General features: G+C 40.7%; 3 protein-coding genes and 1 non-coding gene across 22 annotated transcripts; 3 read left to right on the plus strand and 1 right to left on the minus strand.

The window, feature by feature from the left end:
- Window positions 1–65: 65 nt before the first annotated feature.
- Window positions 66–20416, plus strand: LOC117606575 (uncharacterized). Of its 19 annotated transcripts, none has more exons than XM_034329170.2 (16): window positions 66–194; window positions 310–415; window positions 509–1039; window positions 1296–1433; window positions 5249–5346; window positions 6614–6754; window positions 12670–13012; window positions 14218–14586; window positions 14658–14870; window positions 14944–15399; window positions 15473–15908; window positions 16195–18015; window positions 18480–18674; window positions 18745–18918; window positions 19030–19415; window positions 19489–20416. In XM_034329170.2, exons 5-16 carry the CDS (start codon window positions 5261–5263, stop codon window positions 19576–19578), a joined length of 4710 nt encoding a protein of 1569 aa, XP_034185061.2. In that variant the 5' UTR covers window positions 66–194; window positions 310–415; window positions 509–1039; window positions 1296–1433; window positions 5249–5260; the 3' UTR covers window positions 19579–20416. The 19 variants fall into 19 exon arrangements, with proteins under 19 accessions (XP_034185061.2, XP_076545557.1, XP_034185051.2 ...); XM_076689438.1 differs by lacking the exons at window positions 66–194; window positions 310–415; window positions 509–1039; window positions 1296–1433 and adding exons at window positions 2518–4126; window positions 4285–4409; window positions 4495–4861; window positions 4949–5174; XM_076689436.1 differs by lacking the exons at window positions 66–194; window positions 310–415; window positions 509–1039; window positions 1296–1433 and adding exons at window positions 2518–3660; window positions 3829–4409; window positions 4495–4861; window positions 4949–5174.
- Window positions 5898–5969, plus strand: TRNAC-GCA (transfer RNA cysteine (anticodon GCA)). Its single transcript has one exon. It is a non-coding gene; the product is annotated as a tRNA-Cys (tRNA).
- Window positions 20417–20768: 352 nt separating the features above from the next.
- HDAC3 (histone deacetylase 3) lies at window positions 20769–22070 on the minus strand. Its single transcript, XM_034329260.2, has one exon. It carries the CDS (start codon window positions 22068–22070, stop codon window positions 20769–20771), a length of 1302 nt encoding a protein of 433 aa, XP_034185151.1.
- On the plus strand, window positions 21946–23633 carry LOC117606605 (uncharacterized). The gene is made up of 4 exons (XM_034329298.2): window positions 21946–22076; window positions 22579–22680; window positions 22759–23256; window positions 23338–23633. The coding sequence occupies exons 3-4, from the start codon at window positions 22960–22962 to the stop codon at window positions 23614–23616; spliced, it is 576 nt and encodes a 191-aa protein (XP_034185189.2). The 5' UTR covers window positions 21946–22076; window positions 22579–22680; window positions 22759–22959; the 3' UTR covers window positions 23617–23633.
- The last annotated feature ends 254 nt before the right edge of the window (window positions 23634–23887 follow it).

Consider the following 23887-nt stretch of genomic DNA (forward strand, 5'->3'; position numbering starts at 1 on the left):
ACCTCTTACAACACCGCTATGGTGTTAAAACTTGGTCCAATTCCGCTGGGATAAATCAGTCGATGCGTAGATACCAGTTGCGTATCTTATCTATCTCTGATGTTGGATGCCATTAGCTGGCCAGTAGAGTTTAGTAAATTTACTCTGCTGGCCCTTGACGTATACTGTTTTAGTACGAGTTGGATAATAGGGAGGTAATCTAACTTCTGATCAGGGTCAAGTTAACCACACCCTACCAGTTCAGGGCCAATCTTGCCATTTAATCCATAACGATCAGTTTACTTTTCTAATTTATTTTCAAACTTGCAGGTTTCACATACGTCTATTAAACTTTCCATCGATTTGACAAACGATTTGACAAGCCATCCGAAGTTCATTATGGAAAATATTAACAATGATATATAAAAATCATAAGGTAAAATCGAATTGAGGAAGAAGAACAAAGTATGTAAGACCTTTCATGTTAACCTGCTCTTAAGCAGACATGTTCAAACTATTTCTCTTTTAGGAGATCCCTTTAAAGTGTAATTGACATAGAGATTCTCAGCTTTTCGCCAGCAATGTATAACGTGGAATCGCGTGACGCTGGAATTAGTGCTTGATGGTGATTAGTCGTCGCTGTTACGCCGTTCATCCATCCATTTTACCCATCCAAGTCGAAGACGATGCATCGTTATTGCCCGGCAGTCTCTCGCGGGCTGTCGTTCGCAGCGCATGCAGTTCCGCGTTCGTTCGCCACCGTCCGCCAAGTACGTTCAAGTTTATAACGTTTAACCCTTATTTAACGAACGATTTATCTAGAAATTTCATTAAATAATCTAATCAATGAAATTTATTTCTTAATCTCAACAACAAACATATAAAAATTTTGCGATTAACAGTCAGTTTTCTAGATATACGTGTATAGTTTGTTTGCAAGAGAAGGGTTAAAATGAATCACTGTTCGGTTGGTATTAAACGGTGTTAAATAGTTTGGTGAGTGGTGGATAATATTCCCAATCGCATCGTCACTTGTACACCAACGGTATTAACTGTTAAGGTAATTACAAGCGGGTTTCCACTGCAGCATCTAAGCGTTCTAGAAATCTTGAGATACTATCGAGCCGTCTGTACCGTTAATTTCAACGGCCAATCTAAAGCATTTCGCGGTTGCAATTTCATTCTTACATACCAATTTAAACTGTCCTATATCTTCCTACATTCTATATTGGTACCATGCTTATAAAAACGTTAGATGCTTCAAATTCCTATTAATTTGACAAAAGCTTGAATATGTTTGAATTTTCTTGTATTAGGAAACGGTGTTTCAATTGAGGCCAGCCGGAAAAAGGCAACAGGCAAAAAAATGGATTCTCATGACTGCTACACGAGGCACTCGAGTCATGATCCATGGCTAGATCTACGTAGGACGCCAGGAGCCGTAACCATGCCAGGTGGGTAGAGTCGAACAAGTATTTGGAGCGCGACAGATACCGATGGGCTTCGGTTTAGAAATTTTGCAAAATCTGAATCTCTCATATGACATTAATCGCTCTATGTAATTAAGTGGGAGATAATGGAGATTACCGAATACCTCCTTCTACCTAAAAGTGCCCCGTACCAACTCTGAATACGACGTAAACGACTGGCTTCCTCCACACGGGGATTCGCGCGTTACCTAACGCATACGTTATACGGCCGACAAATGAAATTAGCGGTGATTAGGTCAGAAGGTCACCCACTTCGCGTAGAGCAAGGTCGAGCCTAGAGTGGATCGGGTATCTCACCTACGTGCCTCGCGTACCTTCAAACAAGCAAAAAACCGACCACGTCGTATGGTGCTCTTTTTTTTATTTTTCTGCTCCGGGAAACGACGGAATGCTTGGAAGATTTCTCCAGGATGACGAGGTTTTTCCCTCGAGCGCATTCTGCTCAATGATTAGATTGCGCCATGAGTTTGCAACGGCAAATCGATTTTCCATGCTGCGCGCCAGACGCATAGTAATTTTTCAAATGAAGTTTTTAGTCTACCGCTTTGCACCGTTGACTCGATGTCCTTGCTTCAACTATCCCGAGGACTATAAAGGAGTTCGAGTTAAGAGGAGGACCTTCACGGTGTCTTCATTTTTTCATATACAAATTAGTGAATTACGATGTCAAAGGATGCTCACATTTTGATATAATTCCAGAATCATCGTCCAAAAGCTCCACCTCCTCGCGAGTCCTCGCTCAACAATCCTGTCCGTAGACAGAGGTCTGCTAGATAAACCTTACCGATGGAGTCCGCTATGATGCCTTGGACAAAACACATACACCATCCTTTTCCTGCACGCTGCTACGTTTATAACAAGCAAGTGAGCGATGCCGAGCGAAGGGAAGAACGAGCAATTGGCAGAAGGGAAGGAGGGAGTCTACGGTAAGAGAGGTCACTCCACGGAATAACGTGGAATGGAATGGCATGGACGTAAGCCAGTCCACATTGAACTGCCGAATCGCGCAGATCGGTTCCCGAGCCACGCGACTCCATTCACTTTTTCGCGCTTCTCTTGCTGCGGTCGTTCCCTCGTCACACGGTGCACCTCTCGCCTGCGGTTGATACTCCGGCCAGCCCGCGACTACTGGACCCTAAAATTGGATACCTATGTACAGGTGCGATCATGTTCGCTTCAAGTGTACCGTCTATGGCTCGGATACGGGCTACCTGTTGCCTTCTTACATAATATTCTTCAATCGTGACACCTTAAAGCATCGTAGGATCTTCAGGATCGTGTAGACCTGATGAAAGCAACGTAGGACCTTTAAATGCCTAAATGTTCACCGCTTCACGCGAGGCCGAAAATATTATTGAAAACGGATGTTATTAAGGAAATCCTAAGACTCGCACCAGACACGCTTATCCGTGGCGATTTCGAGGGCGTTCGAGCGAAGGCGATCAAAGTGTGGCGATAATAAAGGCTGCCACGCGGTCCATTGAATCGCGAAATGTTCCTTACGGCTTTCGTGCATGTGGGCTGACTCCAGTGCCGCCCCTGGTGTGTTCTCGGTGCTGGTGGCTGCGGTACTGTCCAACCTATTGCTCCCGTTGACAATGTGTAGGCCGTGGAAAAAGGTTTATCGCCGCCACACCCTGCGGCGTGAAATGAAAAACGTCTAACAACGATGGAACCTTGCCTGTTTGTCATCGCGCCTCGAGGAATTCTACTTTGTTACTTCAAGGAGTTTCTCAGGACACAAAGTTATACCAGTGCTGTTGGTGATTTTAGATCAGCTTTTAAACTTTCTTATACTCGCCTATCTCTTTCTAGCCAGCCCGTGCGAAGCAGGGCTTTAAATTCTCAAACATTAAGATTCAAAACATTCTTCCAGGATCCAGTTAGACTGCATACGCCCACAAGTAGCAGGCCTTAACTGTACAACAGACCATGAAACTCAAGACTGTTTGCAATCAGCTGTTAACGGTGGATACAGGAGATTATAGAGCGCCTATGTTGAATTACGTGACTACGTTCAGCCTGCACGCGTACACCCTGACAGATCTGTCAATTTGCCAATTATCCGAGGTTCGGTAGCTCCACGGGAACGCCGTGTATCTCTAGCAACGATCCATTCCCCAGGAATTCCAATTCCTTCGGCGGACAGGAATCGCGCGCGACTTGCTACTACCTAGGAATAACCGGTCATGTACGTGCGCTTATGTGGCAGCTACAGTGGATCTTGTATCGTGCTACAGCACCCCTCGTATCCCTGGACATTTGTCATTCTTTTTTTTTTTTTTTCAATTTGTACTGGTGAGACTGTCGAGCTTAGGTCTCTGATGAATCTTCATTTATTCGCAACTTATAATTTCAGAAGTTACGTTAATGAAAAAAGTTACACAGGGATGATCAGCCGCGTTGTTTAAAACCCTGTCGATGGTATTTACGGTCGTTCTGGAAACACCCTGTATAAGGATCGGTCGCAGATCGTCCGTGTATCCCGAGTTTAGTATGTACGGTACAAGTATTCCGTGTCGAGCGAACAGCCACGGGTGCAGGGTAGTACTTACGTACGTATGTACAGAACGTAGTTACGTACCGGGCATGCATCTTTATTATTGGCCGAGAACCCGTACGTGCGACGAGGTTCGATGAACCTTTACAGTATACATGTACGTATACGGATGTGTACCCTTCCGATCGAAGTTCTCCAGTGTATATTCACCGCTGAAAATCCGTTGGGTCTCACCGGTTTTCTCCTGGGAACCGGTGCAGCCAACTCCTTTGGAAGTTGTTCTTAGCCAATAACAAATGTATGTTGTATAATCAGGCTCGAGTTAGATATTGCATTAACAGAGTTGTGCATCCATCCTTGCCGTTAGTGAGAATTGCAAAATCTTCAAAACGATGAAAGCGAAGTGAAACGTCCAGTGAAAAGGTTTTAGAAATTCTTAGGTAAGGTGGAAAATATCAGAGATTTATATTTATGTTTTTCAATATTGTAATCAACATCATCATTAATGGTATCTTGTTCCAGCAGAACCTGATTATATGTAGTATCTTGGTACGTAGTATCTTGTATATCTGTTGATATTCGTCGACTTATCATGACCAATTCGTTTCTTATCATACATATCTTCGCCAGTGTCTATTGAAGTGTTGTGGAAGTACTGACAACGTATGTGAAAGGCTAAGAAATACTAAATTCGAGTAAATTTTAGCATCGAAAAGGATATATCAATTACAGTGATACTCTGGCTATCTAAAATGCTACGACAATTATTGGACGCAATAGGAGGGAACTCGGTACGCTTTGATCGTTCTAAAACTTAGAATATATAGACGGCTGGGACCCCTGTCCTTCCCACGGTATTTCTAGACGACTCGTTTATTTGCATTTCGCGGAGGTGTGTTGTACCTCTTTTCCGTTTGGTCTCGCGTTTCGAGTGGCGTCCTTCGTTTCTATAATTATTTATCGCATGTTTCGTTTCTAGAGTAAGATTCAACGTGGCTGCCACCGTTTTAATACGTATCCGCAGGCGTGAACAGATCGAATTCGTACTCGTAAGAGAAGATATCCCGTCAAGGATGTCACACTTGCGGTTTCGATGTTGCACCTGCACTGTTAATACAGAAACGTTCGCGTACGTTAGCGTCTGTACCGAACAGATAGAAATCTGGAGAGTGCTTTACGATCGCGAGGACGCGTGGGAGAACGATGTACTGTTCGATTGTATTTTACCGGATTTTATTACATTTTGGAAATTTAATTTTTTCCTTTCTTTTTGTTTCAGGCTCGAAGCGGAATGTCCGTGGGTTCGGGAGGGCGGGCGCCGTTTAAACGGGCATCAGCCACCTCTATTCCGATCACGAGCAAGTCCACAAAAATCCGGTAAGTGTAGCGAAATAAGTTTTCCTATAGACAAATTCAAATTTTTATTTTTCTACTTATCCATTGCTTTCCCGCCAAGTTTTTCAATTCTTGTATGTACCGACCTAGTGGAAATCCCTGTCGATAAAGATAACGCTGTAAGGTTTCCGGGAACTTGGCATTGATGGCGCTGTGTGTGCTTTTTCGCGGCAGTGCTTGTCTACCGGTTCACGCAATAAAACGTTTGAATTATTGAAATAGAAGGCATACTCGTTACTGCAATCGTAATGGGCTTGCTTTAACGAGCCTTACCTCGTCTGTCACGCGTCGAGAAACCGGTCGTACCATTATTTTTACGAAAATTCCGTTATCTACCTGTCGCAGTCATTGGCGTCGTTTTCTCTGGGTCGAATGGGCGTTACGTATTGCATTAGCAATTAAACTTACTTCCAGCGAAATGTGACAAATATATACTTCTATAATACGACTTTTTTCGGAAGATTTTTATTAATTTTCAGATATTAAATAAATTCAATGGAATGTGACTTTACGGGATGAGCGAAAATGACGTCGGGGATATAGCTCAGTGGTAGAGCATTCGACTGCAGATCGAGAGGTCCCCGGTTCAAACCCGGGTGTCCCCTGTGTTTTTTTTTTTTTTTTTTTTGTAATGTCAATTTTGAGGTTGAGCTATTTTATCGTATAGAAATCAGTAATTATTTTTTTTTCTAGATACAAAACCATTGGCTTAGAGTTTACGTAAGAGATTAAAGGAGTATTATTCGAGTAATAAAATAGGATACAAATGATCGCGAGTGCATATCATCATCAATCTTCAGTAGTTCGAGAAACAAAATCACGTGACGCGTAATAAGGTTACTGTCCGCAAGGTGTTCGGTAGAAAATCAGCCCTTACTTCGAAGGTGGGAGTGTTAACGCATCTTCTGGTTATGTAATTCTTTACGAGTCATTTGCATATTCATTGAAGGAACACTGTTGCATTACCGGCTTCGGCATTCTATACATTTTTATCAGATCTTTCTCTCATGAAAATTCAAGGCATTCCGTCACCTTGTGACACACATAAATGCAGCGTTATCACAACCATCTATAACCTACAATATTATAATAGAAGACGCTATGAATACAATGACTAAAGCCAGTTTCAAAAATAATGGTAATGACTTTAGTGTCCCTATTAAAAATTGTATATGGTAGAGATAAAATTGGGCGCCATTTTCTTTTTGAATTCCAAGGTTTAACGTGAATCTATTATTGCGAATTTCAGATCAAAGCCCGAAACAAGGGCGACGTCCGGCGCGGGGAAAAAACGGGACGTGGTCGCGTCGCTTTTCAGCCCAAAAAGGCCAGCTAACAGAAAAGTCGACCGTCTCAACCGACACGAGGCGAAGCTAGAGGAACAGCATAAGTGAGTAAATCCTGACGATCGAATTACCGGAATGACGCGAGCAGCGACACGTTGTACCAGTAGCTCCGTTGAGCGTGCGTAGGGTTCCCTTTAGAAAAAAAACTGAGCGGGGAAAAAAGGAAAAGGAAAACGCAGGATGCGTGCGGGTTCAATAACCTTCTCTTGCATGCTTCTTGCTTTGGTGACTCATTGATTTGCTTATTGCGCTCGATAGATAGAGCCACAGTCGAGTTCCATCAAATTATGGGAATTACGGAGACGCTGTTGCAGAAATGTTCAGATGTCCATGATCTCCAGATATTCATTTTCCATGAGCAGATTGTAGTTTGCATACAGACCATTTTTAAGAATAATTGAGATTAGTTAATCTACATCAAGGAATCATCCTTACCGACGATTATCAGTGCCGTACAAAGAGAGGCGTTGGAGCCTGTAGGTAAACTCCAGCAAAATTTCAAAGCTTTCAAAACTTCTCAGCCCTCGTACGAATCATTTGTTGAATTTTCCAGCGTCGCAGATTAATTACACGGCCTAGAAAAGTGGAGGTTTAATCCGGTAAGCAGGTTCCAAAGTGCACGGGTGCACTTTCTCTCGCTGTCAAGACACTGCTACTCGATTGTTGCTTTATTCTGGTAAAAAAAGAGGCAAATTCTGGTCCGCAGAAAGCGTTGCTGCGCTTTAAACCAGTTTCTTTTTTGCACGAGCTGCAGTTTCCTTCTCTCTCTCGTTCTGTCTCCTCCGCTCGGGACCAGGTCGCCACCTCTGGCAGACTCGAGTGGACGAAAGGGCTCTTCAAAAATCACCTCGTGAAACCTCGAGAGAACGCGTGCAACGCAGCAGATTAAACTCTGCTGGCAATTGGTGTGGCTAAGAGAGAGGGAGGAAAGTTGATGACTTATATACCCAACGATTCGTCTGTTGCTTGACCTATTCTAACGCTGTATCTTGCTGATAAGCACCGTTATCTCATCAAACTGTCTTACAACTCATTCATTGCTGATTAGCTTAGCCAAATCGTGTGTAAGACATTTCCTTTCAAATCTTTTTCCTCTGCATTGTACAAGAGCAACTTATCCTAACTAATTACATTCCTTTTCAGAAACTCAGTCCCAATGTTTTCCGATGAATCATAACTCAATACCTGCAAATCTATTTCAACTTTTGCTGTCCACCGTATCCAGTTTATTATTCCAATCCTGGTCCCAAGACTCGGTAAGTCAAACAACCAATTGCATCATACCAGTTGAGCATGATTGTTTATTTAAGCTGCTCGTTGAAGAGCGAGAACGTATCGCGATGTCGAAGGCTGCGAGTCGAGTCTCGTTCGCCGACGTCTGCGCTTAATTAGAGTTTAAAGACGCGGCCAGTTTGCCCGAGCGGAGAAAAGAAAAACGAGACGCGGAGAGAGGTCGAGCACGTGAATTTTTTACCAGCCCTCTAAGTGCCGACCGCTCGACGGAACGACGACCCACTCTGACAATGAGACCGGCACTTGGTCGACGTTGAACGACCTACATATCCAGTGAATCAAAAGTCAATCAGCACCCCCCTCTGCTGACTTCTTTTATGCCTATTTATAGCTTCAAGATTCTTCTCAATTTTATTAATTCTTCATTATTAGTCTTAGTTGTCTTCTCTCGATTAGACTCTGTTCAAAAGAGATTAAGTCTTTGGGAAATTTCAGGAGCACCCTTTTTATTGGAATAATCTTTAGACCGACTTGAAAGAAAGCCTTTGAATAAGGGCAAAGTCAATTGAGAGTTGGTTCTCCAGAGGAAATTGGGATTGAAGAATGACGAGCAACTTACGTCAGTCTGCTGACCGAGGAACCATGCATCGGAGTCATTGTTAACTTTCTATCGATTCATCGTAATCGTTTATCTGATGCTTCCAAAAAAAAAAAAATTCCGAAAACCAAGCAGAAACCATGCAGCAAGTAAAACACGGTATTATCTGGCGAGTATTTGTACAGGAACAATATCGTTGTTTGCGCAAAAGTATAAATTTTTGTGTCGCCGGCGTATCTTGGCGTCGCGACAAAAAAAGAAGCGTGCTCTTCTTTCCTCTGTTTTTCTTCGACTACGAATCCACGCAATTCGATGCCTCCGTTCAACATAATCTTTCAGGTGCGTCGAAAGGGAGAAGAGGAATCGACGTCTTCCTGTTCGTGAAATTCCTCATCGAGCGATTCTTTCGGGGAAATTGTTATCTGAAAGGAGAATAACGTGGCCGGATCGCGTCACGAACCGTATAGACGACCGTCCATACACTCTACACCTGGCGATAACAATATCTTTCTTATGACTCTGTTGCAAACAGATAAGGCTGTGTTGTCAACGACTTTTATAACCATGATTCTTTGAACGAATTGCTCACATTAACCGATTCACCATTGCCGATTTATAACACCCGTTTTAGATCAGGAAAGTGTATATTCTGGACTCGGCATTAGCCTTGATCTCGTTTGAACCGTTGCGTTCATTCGTATGTAATATTTCTTTCTATTTTTAATAGATGCTCTAAAAATGAAACTGGACGATTCTACGTTTTCTGGTAACTGGCCATTAAATTTCAAGGAACTCTTAAACGTATCACCGTGGAAGTAGAATATTAAGTACGAGTCGTTTGAGATAAGGAATGTTTAATCAATCTTTACGAACACCGTGTCGAAGAACGCAATTACCTGTGACGTTAGAGGTGCGCGCAGACTGTTGCATCGAACGGTGTATAGAATATTAATCGAGCTATGAATAACGAGGTAAATACTTGAACGCATCAACAAGTTTACACCGTGACAAAGGATGTTCTCCATTGATATTTTCCAGACGTCTATCACTGCACGTCGTGGAACTGCTAATTCTCAGCAGACAATTAAAGGGGCCATATGCTCGAAGGATTTAATTGTTCATTGAAGTATTCAGTAGTAGTGAAATTATTTTCATTATCATTATTATTATCGTTACAGTCCATTGAAACCCTACTTTTCTGTTTACAGAATGAATCATATGTAAAGATGCAATCTCTTAATGAGTTTGAACGGTGGATGTTATTAAGATTGACTGGAAGCGTGGATACAAGTTTCAGTTAAGTCTGATTAAGGTTATTAGCTTTGGGTCGAGTCTAAAAGAGGCCCAGAGTCGGTGAACTGAAAGTTAGATCCAGAATTCCGAATCCAGAGGAATCACAGTGTATCGAGGGAGGCGAAAGGAGGTCAATCTAATTCGTTCTTTAATAAAAGCGACTTTACACTTTCTCGTGGAAAGAAAAAAAGAGATCGGAGGAGCTAGGTATTGGTTACAAGATGGCGACTTTCACAACACCTCGTACAATGAGCTCATTATTGTACAAGATCGAAGCAGTGTGTTTCTTGAAAGACTATTTTTTCATAAGCAAGGAATTCATCGATCGAATAAAAACAAGATAATTCCACGAGAGTTCGTCGCGACTCTCCAGCCAACCGAGAGCGACGTCTGTCCATATATTTAGACCAGCTTGATGATTTTTTTACACACTGCCCTTCGAGCTCTTCCATAAGCTCCTCCAAAGATTATTTCCAATGACGAGGAGTCGGTTGACTCGTATTTCCGGCAAAGTCGACGGAAAATCGCAACACCGCATACCGGTTCTTTACTCGGCTAACGAGACACGTGCACAAGCCAGATAGTGTCGCAAAGATATGCCTATTACGGTCGAACGAGCCGAACATTACGAGTATGTTAGCATTATGACACGCGCGTCGTGTCGCGCTGCTTGCCGATCAGGTGTATCTGCGAACGTGTTCACTTTGTTCGCGATATTTCCTTCCCCAGAGATCGGATTACCATTGGCAGAGTCGAGTCATCGATTCCATCACTTCCATGGAAACAGACTCGACTCGTTAACATTTCAATATTTTGCCATATTTCACTTCTGACCTTCGTGAATTTGAGCCTAGACCTTGCCAAAAGTATGTAAGAGTTTGCATAAAGTCTGATTATCATTGCCATGTTAATTATGTAAATTACAAGTTTACACATCAACAGGTTACTATATCCTATATATGTTTTGATTTTAGTGGAGCTACAGGTCACTGCTTGCCCTTCCTCTTCAGGATCCACAAAAGTGTGGACCACCGGGTACATACCATATGTCGACCGTATGAGAAAACTGGTCGACGGTGAGACGCCTGCAGATTCTGTGGCCTCCTTAAGCAGCTTCTGCTTCCCTTGCCCCGACTCTCGCCTAACCATCCTCGACAGAGTATGTGTACTCGTTCCCAGAGAGTTGGCGCGGGCTGTCTTAAACCCCACCATCTCTCTCAGCAATTATCTCTCTTTCTCTTCTCGTTCCTTCTTATTCTTGCCTCTTCTGGCATTGCTGAGAAATCGAACAGAAGAAGTTGAACGATCGGAAACACCGCCGCATCATTGTCCAATCGGTATACACGAGGTCCTTCTTTTCATTCTAAAATATGAATTTTTCAACCTTACTACATTGTCCTTAATTGTTCCAGGAACCGATTCCTCTTCTCCAGCATCCTCGTTTTCACGAAGAAAGCTGATCCGAGAAAATCTTACGCAAGAGAAATTTCACTTCCTTACTGGATGAAAACCAGTATTATACCTACGGTCTATAGCAGAGGGTCTCAAGTGCATCTGAAAGATAAACATCACGATATTTTCTTCGAACCAATGTACCGATAACGATTCACGGTTAACAGAAGAATGCGGGACGCTCGGTTGTCCCCTTCCTTCGTGCAGGCATATTTTAGATCGTTATCCAGTGAAAAGTTTCAGCAGTATCGCCGTCGTCGTCGTTACCGTAAATTTCAAGTATGTTCGACGCCTAGACGCGTTCTCAACTTCTTGTAGCCCTTCGTCCAGGCAAGCGGTCGCTTGGTGCATGTGGAGGGGAATAATTATGGAGGGGGCACGACTCTCGAGTTTCGTATTCAGTTTCCAATGCACCGTCGAACGGAGTACGTCGGTTAGATTGTCATTTCTCGTGGAATTCTTACCTGAAGAAAGAAAAAAAGTCAGAATTTTTCATCGTTCGTTTTCATTTGTAGGCTTGAAAAATGAAAGAGTACTACAGTGCGATGCGTTGAATTCTTCAGAGAAGTACCGATGAGTTTCAATGACTACGTTTTCTCCGTTCATCATCAGATTCGGTGTTTAAGGATGCGAGCATATCTCTTCGAGAAACATCAATTGGAAACACGTTCCCAGAGACGTTGGTCACGGCTGGTCGATGCAACAAGTGGTCGTTGGAGGCTGAGATCAAAGCTCGCTCACCGATCCCTGCTAAGTTTTCCGATCAGATTCGTAAACACCGTTGAACAGGGTATCGTATAGACCTTCCAGGAGGATAAAAAGTGGCTCGAGGTCACGAATCATCGAATTCTTCGGTGGACTCGTGTCACACGATGTAGAAAACCATCATCCCCTTCGTGTAACTTCAGCTTCTCGTTGTCATCGTTAAGGGATCACGATCTACTACCCTGTAGAGAGGGTAGAAACTCGAAGAAACGTGTATCGAAATTCTACTTCCACTGTGTTTAACTTGAAATATCAATGTTTTAATTGGACGTTGTGAAAGTAGTACACAATACGCGCTCTCGTTACAGAGTACTCTGTAGAATTTCAAAGCGGTGTCCTTTTAATTCAAAAACTATAGTGACGCTATAGTGATCGTTTCAGAAGGTTGAAATTGAAATTATTTTGATCACCCTTCTGGGCTCCACAAAACAGTTTGGTGCAATGATGAAATTGAAAATGTACAAATTAAACGATGTTACTCAACGTGTCTCAGACTTTAAGCAACGTTGACTGCCGGACAATCTTTCGTTTAAAAAGATAATGAATTTGTTATTTCAATCGAGTGCCTAGTTAAGTGTGAAGAGCGACCATGATGAAGTTCAAATCGCTGTTTCGCAGAGGACAACAAACCCAGCAGCAACAACCGCCGACGCAGTCGCAACAGCAACAGCAGCAGCAACAGAACCCGCTGCGTCAGGCACCCAGCGCCTCCTCGCTGGAGGCTAAAAACGATAATCCGTCGGTGGGAAATTGGAGCTCCCTTGGTAAGGAAGCGAGCAAAGGGAACGCTAAGGGAAATTATAACCCCAAGGGACCCGGGAAGGGGTCCAGGATGCAGGAGCTTGAGCGTGAAATCGAGGTGTTACGCAAGGAACGAGCCAGACTCGAGTCGAATCTGCAGGAGGCGTCTTGCGACGCTCAGAATCTTCATGATTTACGTGCCGAGCTTGCCTCTCTCAAGGTAACCTTCCTTACTAATTTATCTCGCTAATCTGAAACATATGACAAAAGTTTTAGACCTATGATTTCTGAAGCGTCGCTTTTTGTTATTTGCTTTCATTTCATTCTTTCCTCTCCTCTCCCGTCCGTTCTTCGCGCCCGTAGATCTACTCCTCCCACCTGGATTCCCATTCTCCGTCATCGGCTAACATCGTCGACCTTACAAGGAAAACAAACACGAGGGAGACTGTGTTTGAGGGCGGTTTCAATGCGACATAGGTTGTAGGAACGATTTAATATTTACTCATTGATTCCGCCAATCTCCATGATACCAATGATTCAAGGTGAACGTGGGTGATCTTTTCTCTCTCCCCTCTTACATTGCTCACCGGTATTACGAAAAGCGGAGATTATGTAATTGGCAACTACTGTGCTGACTTCAAGAAGGATCGTACTATTATAATAATTAGATGCATCGGTTGATTACTAATTTGCATTTGCTCGTCAGCAATTCACCGGATGATAAATAATTCATAAACAACCGTTCAATTACTGGTACACATTCATTTTTTTTTTTTTTAATTGTATTTAATCGATGCTTCTTTTTTTCTTTTCTTCTTCATCCACGATGCCTGAACATTGTCCCGCGTATTTAAAGAATATCCAGAGGGCGTAAAGCGTGGGGATGTTTACGAAGGAAGGAAGCTTGTGAAGCGAAACGACCGCGAACGCTATGAAAAAACGTTGCTTCTCTTGGTCTACGGTAAACGACAAGAGGCACCTTGCTTTGTAAATTGTTTACACTTGTCTAATGAATCATAAGTAGATTTATCTTTCGAAAGTAGCGGTGCGATTACCGTAGCGTTCGTAGACCTAACCTCGAATAATGACACTTATTCGCTCTGTGGCTAACGTGGAGATCGAATAAAAATTCTTTACCTTGACTCGCGAACTTAGGTTTCACAGTATTGTCATAGTATATCGCGCGTTCAAGCATATTACATTTCTTTCTAGTTCATCCGAGTAATTAGAGGCCGACCGGCCACCATGTTTCCCTTTACATAATCGCCTAGTTCCTTTTTTAAATGTAAATAAAACCACAGACAGCAGAGGAGATATTTTAATGACAGAATGATTATACTTTGTTCCATCATAGTTCTTTGTGTATTATTTTCTGTTGGGAAATTTATCATTTGTAGAAACTCATTTCTGCTTGTAAATAAACAGGAGCAGCACAGTTTGGAGTTAGAACGCCTCGCTGAAGAGAACGAAGCTCTTCGTGCAAGATTGAGGGACGTAGCCCATTCTCCGTTGTCAGATTCAGAGAAGCAGCAGTTACTCCTGGATGTATCTAGACTGCACAATTCTGCTCCAGCATCCATAGCAATTCCTCAAGATGAAGGTTCAACACCTGTTGGCCCGGTACCCCAGGACAGTGCTCAGTGTACCACCCCTGATTGGGACAAACATTCCTCCAGCTCTGTATCAGAAGTTTCTGTTGCATGTCTGCAGGATAGAATATTGCAAATGGAAGAAACGCATTATTCGACGAACGAAGAATTACAGGCAACTATACAAGAATTGAGCGATCTACAGGTAGATGCATCTTTATTGTACCGTGTTAATCGTTGAATCACAGTTTCGTTCTACCACCTTTCTCTTTATAGGCACAGCTTACAGAACTACAAGCTGATAACGAAAGGTTAACAGAAGAGAAGGACGTTCTTCTGGAGTCGTTATGCAGACAGACAGAAAAACTTGAAGATTCACGCTCGAAGGTTGATACGCTGCAAGGTTTACTTTTAAGGGAGGAACAGCCTCAAGAGCCTGCTAAAGGATACAACACAGAGAGGGAACAAAAATTAGTTGATCTTCTGAAAGTAAATATCTGTATAAAATTAGAAATTAAATCACGGGGTTTAAACATTGACACTGAATTAACTAATTACACAGAGCGCGCAAGAGGAACGGGAATCTTTGTTGCAAAAGCAGGAGGAATTAACGTTAGAAGTGAAAAGCTTGAGGGCGGCTGCTGAAGTGAGTGCCGCTGAGACGGAACGATTAACGAAATGCGTGCATCTGCTGGAATCCTCGGTGGAAGCGGCGAATATTGAACGAAAGCAGTTGGATTTGGAGTTGGCGGAGGCCAGGCAGGAGGGTGCGAATCGGAGCATAGAGATCAGTAGGCTAGCCACGTTGTTGGAGAACGCCAGAGCTAAAATCGAAGAACTGGAACAATCGCGGCAGGTGGAGAACAAAAGCGAAGCTGACGAACTGTTGGACGCTGCCAGGAGAGAAAAAGATACTCTGGAGACGCAAGCGGCGGCCTTGCAAGAGCAGTTGGCACGCTCGCATTGCGATCATGATCGTCTTAGAGATCAATACTCGCAACTCCAAGAGGAATACAAAGTATGTTCAACTGAAATCAATAAATTTGAACGTAGAAGAAATGCGAGACATCGATTTAACGTTTTTATTTCAGGTAGCAAGAAATAATGCAAAATCAGCGATCGACGACTTAGAGTACAGATTAAATCAATTAAAGGACGAGCGATTATCGGTGAGCACGGAACTTCAACTCGTACGGGACTCGTTGGCGGAATTACAGGCTCAGTGTCAGAGACATTTAGAGGATAAAAGAGAGCTGAAAGCTGCGCTGAACGAAGCTCAACGAAAAGAACGGGAAGCTCAAACGCATCAGTACGAATTAGAGCGTGCCTTAGACGACGAACGTAAACTGAGGCAAGAGGAGATCGCCGAATGGGAACAATTTCAAACGGACTTGCTGATGACCGTACGAGTTGCGAATGATTTTAAAACGGAAGCTCAGAGCGAGTTGGAACGCGTTGTCATGGAGAATAAAGCCCAACGGGATAAACTGAGATCGCTAGAAGCGCAGCTCGATAAGTTGAATAAAGGTAAGTAAAATACCTTTGAAAATCTTATTCTACATTTTATTATTACCGACACAGAGGAACGACGTTCACCAAACTTTTTTATAAACATACACGATCAATTAGGGATGCATATTTAATCAGTATTCTTAGGAAAGTGATTCCAGTTTGTAGTAGATATTTTTTATCAGACAAACATTCACGAATCGTCAAAAATAAAAAAAGGAGCAGAACGTATTATTAATACAATACTTGTTATCTGTTTTTTTTTTCTTTTTTTTTTCTTTTTTCAATTTTATTTGGATATCAGGCAACACCGCAGCTCCTCAGTTTAAGACTTTTGGTAACGCCGCTGGAAATTCTCGCAAACCTGCGAGTAATATTCTGAAACGCGGTCGTACTATAATAAAAAGACGGCAAGAGTCCAAGAAAGGTGCGGTAAGAACGAACGTTCTAAAAGCGATCAATGAACCAGGTTCCCGTAAAACGGACGACTCAAAGATACCGAATTGCACGATTCCTCGAGAGAACGTAGACTCGGATAAGGAATTGTTCTGTTCCAAGGAACCTGAATTAACAGACAAATTAATTTCTGGCGAAGAGGTTGAATTCTATACCTCTGAGAATACTTTAGAGGATAATGAAAAAACTGATGTTTCCGCTTTGGAATCGATCAAAGATACACCTGAAAGATGTTCACCAATGGAATTGGATAATACCGATGGAAAAGTATCGGGTAGAGAAATTTGTGAACTGAAAAGAACAAATTCAAGCGAATTCATGAATAGTACTGAAGATTATCCAAAATTATACATCCCAAATACATCGGTACCTGATGAAAGCATAGCAGCAAAATCCTTTCTGTTGAAAAACATCAAAGGGATTCAGAATATGGGACAAAATTCCTATGGTATTAATATCTCCAACAGTCGTTTTTTCGTCCCTAAAGATTATGTGTATTCCGGGGTGGAGAATGCGCTGGACGATTTAAAATTCGAAGTGGATCCAGAGATGAAGAAGGTGTTGCAAGAAAGTACTCAGGAAAATGATAGCGCTGAAAATTCTCGATTAATTACCACGCAAGAATCTCAAAAATCGGATAAATCTAATTTGAAAGATAAGGAGAATTCTTCAAGATTATGCAAAGAATCAGAGAACTCTTCGAAATTCGAAGATTATTCGCTTAATAAAAGGCGTAGATTGTTCTTGAAAAAGAACGAATCGAGATCTGGAAGTGAAATCGTTGATTCTCTTTTAGATACTAATTACAAACAAAACATTTTTAATTCCACTTTACATAACAGAAGTTTCTCTACTTCCTTGGATGATCTCAATTTTCATAGGATTACTAATTCTTCTGATAATTCTGACAATAACACGAAAAAAGGAAGAAACAAAGAGCAATTAACGATTGATAATATTAGTAAAAGTGCAATATCCTATAAAGATACGAATAACATCCCATATTCGAGACCAAAAAGTGTTCAAACTTTGTACAGAAGATCCGAAGATTTAGATCTGTTGAATGAAGAGCAAGTTAACACAGAAAACACGTGTATGCTTCCCAGAAGAGAGAAAAATAGGAAAGGCATCGGTACATATACAGAGAAACACAGTTCAATTCTGTCTTCCTTGGAGAATTTACCTAGCTCTGTTACCGATACTTCGGCAACAGCTATTACTTCACGATTAACATCGAAAGAACCTTTAAAAACTAACGTTCGAACTTTAGATTCCCTAGCTTCAACTACCTCTTTGTCAAAAACTTCTGAAGAAGAAGCTTTGAAATTCGAGAGCGATCTACAAGAGACAAGAAAAAATTTAACACTTTGCGAGGCGAACAGATTGAAACGTATGAAGTTCTTAAACATGGATTTATCGCAGTCTGAGTCGGATACCGAATACAAGATAAAGGATTCTGTTGCCAGTGAAGAAACGAGGCTGCCGAAAAGCGATACTTTAAGTAAAAATTCAGACTGTAAAATAAATCAGGGCATTGTTAACGATTCAACATCTGCGAGCAAGGATAGATCTCTGATAGGGCGGACATCATCCTTGAGAGAGAAATTTGAAACGATCATAGAGGATGTGGAACTGAGACCAGGACGTCAAATAGGTACAATATGCGACCGTAAGTCGCCAGTAGTGTGGAAACGTGATTGCTTGTATTTGCAGAGTTCAACCCCGTTGTTTGTCCTGGTTTCTTATAGCGATCAACATAAACACTCATACCCCTTCTCGTTGCTAGTCTGATATTCTTCTAGGTCCCACTCTCACCTCTCATGTCGTCTCAATTAATTATTAGCAGCTTATTATGTTCTATAGTTTTGTCTTCACTCTGGAATTTTTTTGCTTTTTGTTTTGTCCCTTGTCAAGTTGTATCTTTACACAAAGTAAATGTAAATAAACGTGTGGATCTTCGGTAACGAAGTGGAAACCTGTAACGGAAGTTTTTTTTTTAGAAATTTCTTTTGTTATACTTGTGCTTTTTTTTTACATGTAAACATAGTGCTTATTGCTTTTTTTTTTTTTTTTTTTGTTTCGTCATTTGTGAATATAAAAGATGGACGGTGTAATTTTGATTCATTTTTACAGCGAATCAGAAAGTGACGCAGCAACCCCCTCAGAGGCCAGCGAGCACTCCGACCGATACTCAACAGTGCGTATTAACAAGCGTTCAACAAGAAATCGCAGCACGTCGCAAAGCTAATATTTCGCGTCAAGACTCGAGATTGTCTGTAAAATGTTTGATAGAAAGCATAGAGAATGCTACGAAACAAGCGAAAGCAGGTAGGCTGATACTCAACTCGTTGAACCGTTTAACGTAATCCTTTTGGTAGAAGTTATTCTTTGTGATCAGGACCTGGAAGTCGAAGCAGTTCCACGTCATCTCTCAATTCTATCGGAACGAACGATATAATGACGTTGAAAGCTCCGCTCAGGGATCAGCAGCAAATCAATAACCTAATATGCACAGCGAACACAACGAATAACAATAAAACTCAGGCTACCATAGCGAGGAAACCTCTATCGGGTAATTGTTCTTTTATAATTTACAAAACAATTATCTACCGTTTTGAAATTGTTTCAATAAGGAGTTATTCATTAATTCCTCTGATACAAATTGTTCCAATGATTAATGCAGAAACAAAGTCAACGGTGCCTGTGGTGTTAAGCCCAGGCGAATTGCTGGACTCGGCCGCTTTAAATGCCAAGGCGATCGACTTTGTCCGTCGCAACAGTGTGACAGATTTATCAGAACGCAAGGATCCTTTATGTGGTTTGATTAAGAACGGAGGCTCGAAACGGAACGCTTTGCTCAAATGGTGTCAGAACAAAACTTTAGGCTACCGGAACATCGATATCACGAACTTTAGTAGCTCCTGGAACGACGGTTTAGCGTTGTGCGCTATCCTTCATTCCTATCTGCCGCATAAGGTACCGTACGATACGTTAACGCCAGTGGAAAAACGGAGAAACTTCTCGATTGCTTTCTCAGCTGCCGAAAGCGTCGGGATACCTACTACCTTGGTAAGTTGATTGGTCCAAGTTAGTTTTATATTCTTTAGAACGATAAGCGTATAAACGAGAATTTCATTCACAGAACATTGGTGAAATGTGTCAATTGGAGCGACCTGATTGGCAACAAGTCATGACATATGTAACCAGTATTTACAAACATTTTGAAACGTAATTTTTGGTTCGTTGTCTCGTACCGCCGAGGCAGGTCCCTCAACAATGAGAATGTTCTTCGCGAAGATAAATAAGAACAAGATCCATCTAGTCAACCAAATTCTATAGGGAGAAAATTGAATACGGACTTTTTTCAATTTCCAACGATCGCTGGATTATCAACCACTCTATGCCTATGCTGTATAATGATCACGAGTGAATTTGATGGAACACTAAACACCAAATGGAATTGCTTTTATTATGAGACTGAATGTTTAATTGTATATTCATATATAATATATATATTATATATATACGTTAAGAAACGAGACAAAGAAATTAGAGGCAGGGATTTAAATACCAGAGACGCGCATCTTCTTTGTACGCGAAGAGAGGAAAAGAAAAAAGTAAAAGAGGAGCAGACGCAAGCTTTATCGAGTCTTCTGTGCGTGAAAATATTGTATGTTTCAGTGCCTCCATTGGCAATGCCAACGATTCTAGCATGCAAGAGAATTTTTGTGATCATCTTCTTGCATTTTTCTAACTAAAAAGTTTCGAATAATATTTTCGTTCCTCGTATCGTATTTTTGTACTTGTATTATTTTTCGAGAAACTTTTGTAAAGTTTTTACGAACGATGTACAGAACAAAGCGCCTTAATTTAAAAGACCTAATTTATTGTATTTAGTCACGTTTAGTATACTACGAAGCCGAGCAGCAAAATACTAGGAAGAGGGAGAGTAAAAAGAGAGTAAGAGAACGTTGTTTAAGTTCTAATTCTGAAGCTAGTAAGGAACGGATGAATATAAGGATTAAGTTCTCTGTGATATAGCGAGATAGCCCCAAAACAGAGATAAAAACGTTATCGTTATTGCTCTTATTATTATAATTATTATTATTACTTATCACTACTATTACTATTATTAATATCATCCTCACTGTCATTGTTGTACCATTGTAGACGATATGCTGTCTGACATAAAACAATAAACTTGCCTAATGATTATTTAAAAATTTCTACCTCTAAATGATACCCTGTTTATCATGGGAGATAGGAATTTTCTTTAAGTATAATTGTTGAAGAAGTAAAAATATTTTTAATGTATTCAATGATATTTACAATTCGTGTTTAATATTTACAATTATTGATTCCAGTTTCTTATGCTTTTATACCATTCTTATTTTAAAAATGCCTAATTTATCCGTTCCTTCATCACGATTCACTTACATCCATCTTGTCTTGGTCTTTCTCTCCTGAATAATACTCATTAGCTGGTTCAACTATTTTATCAGTGTCTTGTACATTTTGCCTAGAGTCTGGATCCGGTTCTGGTTGTCTCTCTTCCTCGGGTGGCAGAGCATCGCATGGAACATCCTGCATCTGGACGCTTGGAGAGTGTTGTATCATTTTTAAATTATCATACACGTGTCTTGTAATAGCTTCTAAATATTGTTTACTGTTTGCATTGTCTTGTCTTGTTACAACGTCAGGATGCAGCGTGAAATCTGGTGCAAAGTACTCTAAGTATTCCGTGTACGGCAATTCGTTGCTAATTTGTTCGTCGACCAGAAGAGAGGTTTCATAAGTCCAGCAACGCGCAACGTTTCGCAGTGTGTATCCTCCTCCTCCTACGGTCAGCAGAGGTACATTTAAATCTCTTACGAATTTTACACATTCTCCATGCCCTTTTGTACTTAGGCTGAAGCAACCAAGACGATCATTTGCAAGAGAATCTGCCCCGCATTGTAAGACGATAGCTGTCGGTTGAAAAAACTCCATCACATGGGATATGACTGGTTTGAATACTTGAACGTATGATGCATCATCTATGCCCTCTTTCAAAGGTACATTGACTGAGTAATATCTTCCGCTTTCTGCTCCTATCTCATACATATCACCAGTTCCAGGAAAAAAATAATTTCCATATTTGTGAAAAGATACAGTCATTACTCTATCAGTGAGGTAGAACGCTTCTTGAACTCCATCCCCATGGTGAACATCAATGTCTATGTAAAGGACTCTGGCATGATATTTTAGCAGCTCCAAAATTGCAATCACGATGTCGTTGATGTAACAGAAACCAGAGGCTTCAAATTTCTTTGCATGATGCAGTCCTCCGCTCCAGTTAATAGCAATGTCGCAACAATTGTTGTTCAACTTGGTAGCACCCTCTAAAGAGGCACCGGTATACATAGAGCAAAAGTCAAATAATCCTTCAAAGACAGGACAATCATCTCCTACATTAAAATGACTTAGATATTTGGTATATCCTTGTAGATTCTGTGGTGTTACTCTTTGCAGGAATTCCACGTATTCGTCCGAATGGAAACGACACATATCGTGTGTGCTGGCACGGTATGGACGATATATCTGCATTTTTTTGTGCAAACCATAGTTGAGTACTAAGCTATGAATTACAGAAAGTCTGTGAGGTTTCATTGGATGTCCTGGACCATAATGAAAATTTCCAACGTCAGGATTATAGAAATACGATACTTTTTTATTGTAACTCATTTTCAGGTTAGAATCTTTCTTTTAAAATATTCACGTATATATTATATGCAGAATTATGGAATGCCTTCCTCGTCAATATATCCACGAAATCATCGTATAAAATAATAGAGTTAAAATTTTTTAATGATTTTCTTTGATTTTCTTAGCGCTTCAAATTGATTAACCTGAACGTCCAATATCACATATGTATTTCTTCGATCGGAATAATCGCCATTGAGTAGAAAATACGATGAATTAATTTTACATTCAATTTCCATCGAGTAATAAGTAATAAATAAACAATAAAATAAATAATTACAAACGCTCCGATTTTGATACAAACAAAGCGTTCAACGCACTTTGACAGTTTCCTAGTGCCATCTACAGAGTTGTTTTTGACATAATTAGTATTTAAATAATTACAAATTTTCCCCGTTAATATTATTCGCATTTCTTTAGCATTATTGTATGAAAATAGTTATTTCATTAGTGTACAATATATAATTGAAACTAGTTAATATATTTTCAGAAAAATTTTGTATGAAATCGAAGAATCGATACTCATATTGGTTAATTGCAACGTTTAATACTTGTCAAACAGCATTTCATTAGTCAAACGTTAAATTTTCAGGTAAGATATATTATTAATCTCAGAAACAATCAATAATCATAATTTATATCAATTTTCATTCTGTGTGTTTAAATAAAGGCATCAAATTGACCAGGTACGCCGCGGCCATTCTTATTTTATGGACGCTGGCGGTTGGCAACGATGCTTTCTAACGTATTCTGAGGGATGAAGAGAATTATTTGCTTCTTGTATTATTTATCTACAGTATTCTATAGTAATACATTTTTATTAAAATTGTAACTAGTTCAAGTGGCCAAGAGGAAAAGAAAGTTTGAAAGTATGCGACCGGATTCGCGCAGCGTTTCGTTTACATTTCACCGGGAAGTTCTAAGTGTCAAAAATTCGTCCGAGCTTACGAAGAATCCGAAGAATCTGAGACGACGCCTTCAGGATCGTTTTGATAAGGAAAAACCCGGCGATTCGTGCAAGGAGAAAATGTCGAAAGACAATCGTAGCTGGAATAATTTAACGCTCGGAAATATGTCAGCAGACTCCAGACGTGCTCTACGAAGTGGAGCCGAGAAACTATCCAAAACTATATCTTCCGTTCGTACAACTTTCGGAACTATATCACAGGTCTGACGAAAATTTGTTTTTTTAGTCGTACAGCAGTTGTTAATTGTGCATTAACATTTTTTTTTTTTTTCTATTATCCAGAAATTCAAAAGTTCAACGCGCAGGCGACAAAGACTGGAAGAACAGCAGTCTCCAAACAACATGTCCAAGATGCAAACTCCTCAAACTCGTTCTCGTCAAATTCTTGGACGAACACCAACTAAACTTTACAGCCCTTTTGGCATCGAATCACCTAGGCATGCATGGGATAAAGAAAACAATGAGACACCCATGCATACTCCTGTATCGTCTAACGCACATTACATCCAATGTAGGCCATTCCGTTTCACAAGAGCAAAAGGATTTTCTGTCTTAAGATAAAGAGCTTTCCATGTTCATTGAGTTTCACAGAATGATCTCCTTACTTCCTAGCAATGCATTCAAAATTGCGTGCCTTGTGCAACTTATAATTGGAGTATGTATTCAATTTTTCTATTGAAGTAGTAATTCCCTCTAATATATTATTATCTTAACATATTATCTAAAATATCAGGCTGCTTTACATGTACATGCAATGTATAATGTATTTATACCTTTTTATACGTATTTATATCAATAATTATTATTATTGCAATAATCTAATAAAAAAGTA

Source organism: Osmia lignaria, chromosome 8 (assembly GCF_051020975.1).
Source record: "Osmia lignaria lignaria isolate PbOS001 chromosome 8, iyOsmLign1, whole genome shotgun sequence".
Lineage (NCBI taxonomy): Eukaryota > Metazoa > Arthropoda > Insecta > Hymenoptera > Megachilidae > Osmia > Osmia lignaria.